Genomic DNA, 9,101 nt, shown 5'->3' with positions numbered 1-9,101 from the left:
AACAGACTAGGAAATAAAAAGCACAAGTTTTTTTTCATGAATGCTGGATGAAGTTCACTGAAGATGCATAAAGATAAACAAAATCAGTGGGTGATTCTGGTGGCAGCATTCTTATTTTAATGTGTTTTATAAAACACAACTACACAACTTTCTTGGATCTGTATTTTTTCAGCATAATAAACTGAGGTGGGGAAAAGAAAAACTGTACACCAACAATAAAAAAACAAAGACAAAAACAAAGAAACACCCCAAAACAAAACAGATATTAACTAAGAGCAATCAGTTACTTTTCCGTTTCATAATGTCAGAATTTCTGGTACGTATAGCATTCATTCACACAAAGATCTTAATGGATTTTTTGGGGGGGTGGGGGGGACGGTTTACTTCACGATAAGATGGTCCTATATTGTTTAATCTGTAAGGAAATGTAGGAAAGTTGGCTTGGTTCCTGTTTTTGTTTAGTTTTTTTTTAAATTATTTTATTATTAGTTATATTTATTACTTTATTACTTTATTTATTTATTTATTTATTTATTTATTTATTGTTATTTTGACTTATAAATACTACAGCAGACACATTTTCTACAGTTTTTTTTAAAATCCAGATCATTCTTGAATGTATACAAAAAATGATAAGGAAAAAAATGAATCGAAAAATGATAGGGAACGAATTAATTTATAGACCAAACATTATTTATTTTGAATCTTTTCAAAACAAGTTTCAGAAGCGGGTAAATGTTGTGTAGGCCTAATATTTATTTAATTAATTAATTGTTTGTTTGTTTGTTTATCAATAATCTTATTATTATTACTAACGCAAACGACTGACGTAAGGTCGTCACACTCCAACGTCATGAAGCCGCGCCAGTGTTGTGGTACCAAGACAAACAGAAGCTAAAAGCGAGGCTAGTGGTGAAATTTGGATGGTGCCTCCTACGTGGACTCTGCACTGTTTGGTAAGAAGCACCTACGTGTCACAGTTGCAGCAGAGGATCATATTTATCCCATTTTTATTTATTTATTTTCTACGTTTCGCTTCTTCTGGTATTGGTTAAGTTTCAAGCAAAGTAATGCAGCTAGTTGTTAGCAGAGTGCTCCTCAGTAATATTACGCTGTTACTACAGTTGTGAAGTTTAAACTGAGGTTTACTGTCTGGAGAGGTCTAAAACTCTGCAGCTATAAGTACTTTCGAAGAAGGAGCGCTGCTGCTATGCGGTTCTTACGTTGAAGTCTAAAATAAACGCCGACGTTGTTAGCGTCGCTGGATGTTGATGCTAATTTAGCTAATACAGCAGAGCTGCTGCCCTTGCGAGCATTTGGCTGTTTATTTTTTTTTTATGACTTATAGATTATTGTCAGGTCTACGTGAGGTTTGACACATCGATATGTTCTATGTATGCATGCAGCCACAGGAAGTCTCGAGGTAGCTGGTGGGAGAGGATGAGTTTGTTATTACCTGATAGTCATCTAAGTGTTTTTAATTATCTAGTCGTGTTTCATTAATATTCTGTCCCTTTCCAACTAAGTTTTAAAGGGATTACTAGTGTAATAGTAACTTTTTAGACGAGCAAATACAAAAATAAAAAAAATCAAAGGCCGGGGCGAACAACTATAACAGTAAAGTACACAAGAAAATTCAGCTAAAAGCAATACACAAACCATTATGAAACCATAAGTGATGATTAAAGGAAAAACGCAAAAAACAAACAATATCATGTGAAAGCAATTTGATAAACGTGTTTGTTAGAACTAGGGCTGCTCGATTATGGCAAAAATGATAATCACGATTATTTTCACTGAAATTGAGATCTTGATTATTTGACGATATTTATTTAACAATAACAATGTATTGAATAATGACTTTAAAGATTGTCAAAAAATAATATAAAATAGTGTGCAAATACTGATAACAGTGCAAATGTTTGCAATATAAAAAATAAATGAAAAATGTAAACATCTATGTTTAGTGAACTTTGCAGTGCTGCTCTGTGGCGCAGCTACGACACCGTAGCAAAGTTTACACACTATGTCTACTTGATCCACGTCTGACTCCGCGAACCCATAATGTTTCCACACCACTGAAGTTTTTTTTACCTCTCTTTTCAACCAACGGCAGTCACTCTCCTCTCCAAATAACTTCTGCTTAGCTTTCCGAGCTTCCCTCGGGTCCTCTTAATTGTTGTGTGCGCTCGATTTGCCACACGGAGCAGCGCGAGAGTAAAGCACGAGGGAGGGTCTAATAATCGCTCAGTCATTTTTAATGATCGTTGAAAGCCCAGATCGTAATCGTGATTAAAATTCGATTAATTGAGCAGCCCTAGTTAGAACGACTAGATGCGTAGATTTAAGCCAAAAATGTGGGATGGCCAAGAAAGCCCGGCTGTGAAGCTAAGGCTGCAAACCGGCTCATTTGGGGCCAATATCTCCGTTAGGAAGCAAGGACCCAAACATGCTTTAAAAGTCAGCTCTAAAATGTACAGAGAGCCAGTAGAGAAAAGCAAAGACTTTGGTGATGTGACACTGTCCACTAAGAAGCTGAGCTGTTGCATTCTCAACCAGCTGAATGTGAGAGGACCTTTAACTAATCCCAGAAAGAAAGGTACACTTCTTTATCTTGGTCCTATGCCTTTTGCTCCTTTTTGAAATTTTGGTTGGTTAAATTCTGGGTCTTGGTATGCTTCATGTACTTGCCATATTCTCTAAGGCCTACGATCATCTGTGCCACAGCATATTTTAATACAGATGAATGCACACTTCATTTTTGTGTGTTTTCACTATATTTTGTATGTCTTTCTTTAACTAAAATATTAATCTAAGGCACTAATAATTTAAGGCAATCATTTCCCACCAGGTTTGGAAGAACTGAATGAGGTGCTGCCTTTTGCCTCTTCTCTTGTGTGAGTTCTACTGCTGCCGGGATGGGTCAGCAGATCTCAGGTCAGGCGGTGATGAACCATCTGCCTGAGAAGCTGGTGAAACATGCCGGATTGGTTCGTGACAGCGGCTACCTAAACTACGAGGAGTTTCTAGCAAGAGTGGCTGAACTTAATGACGTGTAAGTCTGTTAAAGATGATTAGCTTTCCCGTACAACAAATAGCTTTTCTTTAAGACAAACAGTTTTTGTGCAGAATGGATAGGTGGAGAAACTTGACCTATTTCACAAAGTGTACCTTTGGGACTCTTCAAATTGAGTGCTGGCATCAGTACTTTTATGACATATGGGATTTGGCCTTCCTTATTCCCCCAGCATTAGACACAGTTCTGCCAGTTTACCTTTAGCTTACAAACTCCTAGAGGTAATAGCTGCAAGGCATGATAATGCAGCAGAAGGTGGAGTAGAGAAAGGCTTTGTTACAGCAATTCTGAAAAAAAGATTAATGTGACAACAAAATAAACAGCACAGTGCAGTGTTATTGATGAAAATAATCATTGAAAACACCTGAAAAAGAAGGCGCAATGAAAATGTTTTTTTTTTTTAACATTCATCATGATGAGAAATAAATCAAAAATCTGCGTGCTTTATGGAGGATGGTTGGAATGGTTTATGGAGATAAACATAACCTTTTCCCCTCTCTCCTGCGTCTCTCTCAGTACGGCCAAGCTAGCTGCTGGACAGCAGAAGCACCTGCTGTTTGAGGTGCAGCCAGGATCTGATGCTACAGCCTTGTGGAAAGTGGCTGTCAGGGTTGTGTGTACCAAGGTGAGACCAAAGAGCCTTCCCCACATGCCAACAGAGGCATCTGCATACACATTTATGACAGAGAGGGACAGATGTGAGTGAAACCATACTCCTGTAAATTGTGTTTATATGAGGAAACCATGCTCTGAGGGATCTCCTGGGATGTCTGCAAGTGTTAAAACCAATTTATTGTTTGGAAATGGACTCTTATCAGAATGATGTTTACTATTTCACAAAAATCAAGCCCTTTCTGGGGATCATAATAATATTACAGGGTAGGTGAGGGTAATAGATCTCTGACAGTTTAACTCATTGTTCCACATCGGTTTTTAACTTTAAACGTAATGTAACACTGCCACTGACCAGGCAAAAAAAAATAGAAAGTTTTTGTTTCTTCATAATTAATATGAAGAAACAAAAAGTTGTGTATGTAGTTGGTTGCATTTGTTTGTGTCTGTCTGTTAGATGTCAACTGTCTGCAGTTTCCAAGATATCATTTTCAAATTTTGTGTGATGGTAGATACTAATAACAGCTTGAGTCATAACATGACACCATAAAGTTCCACAAAATCACATACTGCATGAATAGATGTTAAAGTCTCATGTTTTTACAGGTTATAGAAGCTAAAAGATGTCAGCCAATTCTGCTCCAATCATATGGTTAAAATAATAAAATGCACAGTTATAGTATGTAATGCTTCAAGGTCAAAGTTTAGAATCACATGAATTAGGAAAAACTTTCCATCGGATCATTTCCAGATTCTAAAGCAGTATAATAGTCATTGAGTAGCATAAGCACTTCCTTTCTTTGAACTCTTTAAAGCATTATTTTTTAATACATTATAATCACAATGACCAACAAGATTAATATGCTACACTAGATTTCCATATTAACAATGCTCACATCAGCACAAATGATCTATGAGAACTACTTACATCAGCACGTTGTCATGAAAACATCACAGTTTTAGTATAACCTTTGCCCTTTGGTGGGAGTTGCTCTGTGAGTGCTCTTGTGATTGCCTTTGCTTCCCTCCAGATCAATAAGGAGAATGGCATGGTTGAAGCATCGCGGATCATGAACCTGTATCAGTTCATCCAACTCTATCGTGACATCACCAGCCAGGCAGCTGAAGTGTTGTCTGTAGAGGGTGCCACTAAGGGCCCCTCAACCGAGCTTCCCTCCACTGACTCCTGCCAGGCCAGCATGTGGATGGGCAGGTCAGTTACCAGGAAATGGACAGCTATGATATAAAGTGCACACACAACAATTAGATTTTCATGACGTTTTTTAATAGTGAAGATGGACAGGGATTATGGGAAAAGAGAGCAGTGGTACAACATGCAGCAGAGGTCTTTGTTCAGCGAATGCACTCACTTGTAATCATTGCCAGATTTTGAAGGAGAGTTTTCCTACAACAGACCTGAAAAAATATAGAATATTGGACTTTTGTTTGTCAGCTGAGCAGTAATGATGTTTGTGAACATATGCGCTATTAAAAATGTTACACTTGTGCAAATATCAATGCTGTTTCCAGCTTTAGCCTCCAAGTGCCCAAAATGCAGTCTCCCTGCTCAGCACATGTGTTACTGATGCAAGACTACAGAAAATGTTTTTTAATGCCCCACCATCTGCATGAATTATATATTTTTAAGGTTGTTTTTTTTTTGTTTTGTTTTTGTTTTTGTTTTTTTACAGCTGAGCGATTCCTTATTCTGTAAAGTTGAGGGGGGCAGTGACTGATGGGTCATTTTAAGGCTTTTACACATTTTTATAACCCCGAGAAATATTTATCCTCAGGCGAATCCTGAGCATAAAAAAGTGTTTCTAAAACACTTCTTATGCTTTTTGTTTTCATTTCTAAAAAATGAAGATAAAGTGTGCCTAGCGTTAAAGAAAATAATGAAATTGTTTTCCCCTCTTCTGTATACATTTCCATGCAGAGTGAAGCAGCTGACCGATGAAGAGGAGTGTTGCATCTGCATGGATGGAAAATCTGACCTCATTCTGCCCTGTGCACATAGCTTCTGTCAGAAATGCATTGATAAATGGTGAGATAATCAAATAAGCTTGAATTATTCAAATTCATCTATAGCGTTGTAAAACATTAAATTACACACCCTCTTCTGTTTCTGTAGGAGTGGCCAGAGCCGAAATTGCCCAATCTGCCGTCTGCAAGTGACTGCTGCCAACGAATCCTGGGTAATGTCTGATATCCCCACAGAGGATGACATAGCCGGCTACATCCTCAACCTGGCTGATGAGGCGGGCCACCCACACAGGCCTTAACATGCAGAATACTGAGCCAAGTAGATAGCAAAGGGAAATATACCCACTTCAGTAGACTTTACATACTGAAACACAAAACACCACTTTCACTGAGAGGTTTCTTTCCCCCCCCTAAAGAGTAAAACAGAAAAGAATCCAGCAGGTGTCTTCTCTTTATATTCTTTGTGATAGCTTCTGAAAATCTCCTCTTATAAGTCCTAAAAATCCCAGGATGCTTTTTGAAACCAGAGTATTGTTGATGATGTACTTTATGGAGTTTTGTGATATGTTGTTTGAAGTGAAACAATTGTATTTGTATATTACAATAAATTGTAACATTTTAATGGAACCCAGAATAACCAAATGTTGCTTAAAGTACTACTAAGAGGTGGTTGGGGTTAACTAGGCACTTTATAAAACAAATGCTGATACATGTTGACATTGCCTTCCTTCGATATGAATGAGAGAGACACAGTTGCACTTCCTTGTAAAGTTTGATAAGTATGACTCTCATTCATATAATTTAAATCATCACTTTGATATTTTGGGAAAGTGTCTTGTTTGCTGTCCAGGGAAAGTCAGATATCTGTAGGACAGCAGTTAGATTATCCTCATACAAAGACTGGAAACAAGGAGAAAGGGCTGGCTGTAGTCAGTTTTATCAAATCATCTTTGAATTTGTTATATTTAACTATATCTAAATGTGAAAAATAGAGAGGTTTAAAGGTGATTTTTTTTTTTGCTGTAGACTGATTCATGGCTAAGTTGCTTCATGAAGTCATTACAGGACTGTTTTCAACTTTTGGACAGCATCAGGCTCTTTTCATTCTGTTTGTAGTCTCTGTGCTAAATTTGGGAACTGACTCTGTCCTTGCAGTGAACATACAGACAGTAAATTGGTATTGATCAAATCTTAAACCTCTGAGCAAATAAGCATCATTTCCCAAAATGTCCTATTCTTCCTTCATGTGCAAATCCAAGACACCAAACATACTTGTCGTATTTGCCAGGGCTTCTGGACAAGCAGTAAAGTGAAAATTTATGTTCCATCTATAAAGCTGTTTGGATGTCTGTGCAATGTATCCCTGCATGTTTGTACCCCACATGACATGGACCATGAGCTGTGTTATGTGAATCTGTACTAAAATCCTGTTCTGGTGCAGTTCAGGACACAGGACTGAATAGGCTCATGTGATTTTAAGGACTTGGCTCGTTGTGGTGTCTTAACTGTTGTAAATAACCTTGCCTGTCACATAAGTTGTTCTCCTCTTTTTACTTTTATGAATTTTTTTCTAATTATTTTTCTCTCATCTTTATTTACACTATTTTAATATGAATTCTGTAGAAATCTTTTAGTTTGCACTCCCAAAACTGCACTCTGTGCTTCGACGTGACTGTAATTAAAAGCAACTTAATGACTGAGAGAGAGGCAGCTTGTAGGGGAACAGTTAAGTAAAATCACTGAAATTGTGTTTTGTTTTCGTTTCACCCTGGGTCTAACCGATCCCTAGTGGCACTTTCAGTTTAAGTTGACATAGCTGTGACACTCGAAGTTGATTCTTCCGGAAATATTTTATTAAATGTGAATATGTATGAACCTTATAGATTTCATTTCTGTTTTACTCAAATCCAATTCTTCATTTAAAGTTGTATTAAAGAAATGACTTATTTAGATCTTTGTTGTGTGAAGTTCAGTGAATTCTTCAGTTTAGCATTTTTCACATTTATTTTAGCAATTTATTCCTATAGTTTTGAAATATCAGTAATATTTCAGTTCTGTTCATTTTGTTCGACCTCACTTCTCTGGGTGCTTGTGCGTAGTTGATGGAGATGATTATATTTGCCTTCATAAATGTTATTTTGGCGCTTTAATCCTTTCATTCAAGCTGAAATAAACACACCCCAGAGATGTTCAGCAGTAAGAGAAGTCTTTTACAAGCTCTTTAGCAAACTGTGTCTGATCTTGTTGCATGACTGCATGGTCCATTCAGAAAAATGTCAAAGAAAGTTTTTAATATTTACATTATAAAGTTTATGAACATATCTATGTTTTTAGGGCATATTTTTAAACATGCCCTAAAAACATAAACTGCTGTGTAATGTGATGTTGCAACCATAAGATGGTAGCATTATCCTGTATTCCTTCTGGGGTCCTGGCATAGTACAGACATTGTATTTGTTATAGTGAATGAAGGGAAGTGTAATAACAGAACCATTCTTACTGTATTATCCTTAATAAATAGATACTCAATTTTTGGCACTTTATGACTGTTGAATTGAAAGTTTTTGCAACTTTTGTTAATAAGTTGTTTCATATGCAATAAACTGTATAAGCTACATTTTTATACAGCTTATTCTGTTTGGAAACAAGATTTTCTTTGGCAATAAAAGCCTAAGTGATGTAGCCTACTGTATCAGACTGGTGTTAAGATGTATAGGAAAAAATCATAAATGCTTAATCTTATGAGTTTTACATGGCTAACATTGGCATTGTTTTACAGGTTTGAACATGTAAACTCAATGGTGGTGGGACATTTCATTTTAAAATAAAAAAGAGTGAAACCTAGTTGTTCATGTGGTTTACACGTTAACCATACCCCTCCGCGAATTGCTACCTTATCGTGGTGTAGTGGTTTGTGTGTCCCAGGGATCCCAGGAGATATGTTGTCCGGGCCCTTGTCCCCCTGGTCAGGCCTCTCACTTGAGGCAGTTAAATAATTCCAGACCCAGAGCCTGGCAGAGCACCTCGGGTGGATGAGGTCCGCCCTGAGTTCCTGAAGACTCTGGATGTCGTAGGACTGTCTTGGTTGACATGCCTCTGCAATGTTGCATGGAGATCAGGGGTGATACCTCTGGATTGGAAGACCAGGATGGTTGGTTCTCATGTTTACCGGACCACAGGGTGTGTTCCAACTATAGGGGGATCACACTCCTCAGGCTCCCTGGGAAAGTCTATGCCAGGGTGCTGGAAAGGAGAGTTAGTCCGTAAGTCATATACAGGAGGAATAATGCTGTTTTCGTCCTGGTCGTGGAACACTGGACCAGCTCTTTATCCTTTCAGCCGAGTGTGAAGCAGTGGGAATGAGGATCGGCACCTTCAAATCTGAAAAGGGTGGAGTAGATTAAGTCTGGTACGTCCTGCACGAGTGACA

At 37.7% G+C, this 9,101-nt stretch overlaps 1 protein-coding gene across 1 annotated transcript; it reads left to right on the top strand.

Moving 5' to 3' along the window:
* The first annotated feature begins 871 nt into the window (after window positions 1–871).
* LOC146628309 (RING finger protein 141) lies at window positions 872–7,566 on the top strand. Its single transcript, XM_085357736.1, has 6 exons — window positions 872–956; window positions 2,852–3,055; window positions 3,593–3,701; window positions 4,720–4,901; window positions 5,625–5,732; window positions 5,820–7,566. The coding sequence occupies exons 2-6, from the start codon at window positions 2,919–2,921 to the stop codon at window positions 5,968–5,970; spliced, it is 687 nt and encodes a 228-aa protein (XP_085213862.1). The 5' UTR covers window positions 872–956; window positions 2,852–2,918; the 3' UTR covers window positions 5,971–7,566.
* The last annotated feature ends 1,535 nt before the right edge of the window (window positions 7,567–9,101 follow it).

The sequence above is a fragment of the Diplotaxodon limnothrissa genome, linkage group LG7, assembly GCF_057381915.1.
Source record: "Diplotaxodon limnothrissa isolate DT_005_m linkage group LG7, D_limnothrissa_male_GT1.1, whole genome shotgun sequence".
Classification (NCBI taxonomy): Eukaryota; Metazoa; Chordata; class Actinopteri; order Cichliformes; family Cichlidae; genus Diplotaxodon; species Diplotaxodon limnothrissa.
Note: the sequence above shows the minus strand (reverse complement) of the source record. Positions and strands in the feature narration are given on the sequence as shown.

Bases quoted from the DNA above. Each gene is read 5' to 3' on its own strand.
- LOC146628309 (XM_085357736.1), top strand. From the start codon at position 2,919: ATGGGTCAGCAGATCTCAGGTCAGGCGGTGATGAACCATCTGCCTGAG. The intron at 3,702-4,719 runs GTGAGACCAAAG...GCTTCCCTCCAG, and splicing joins TCAGGGTTGTGTGTACCAAG to ATCAATAAGGAGAATGGCAT. The intron at 5,733-5,819 runs GTGAGATAATCA...CTGTTTCTGTAG, and splicing joins CAGAAATGCATTGATAAATG to GAGTGGCCAGAGCCGAAATT.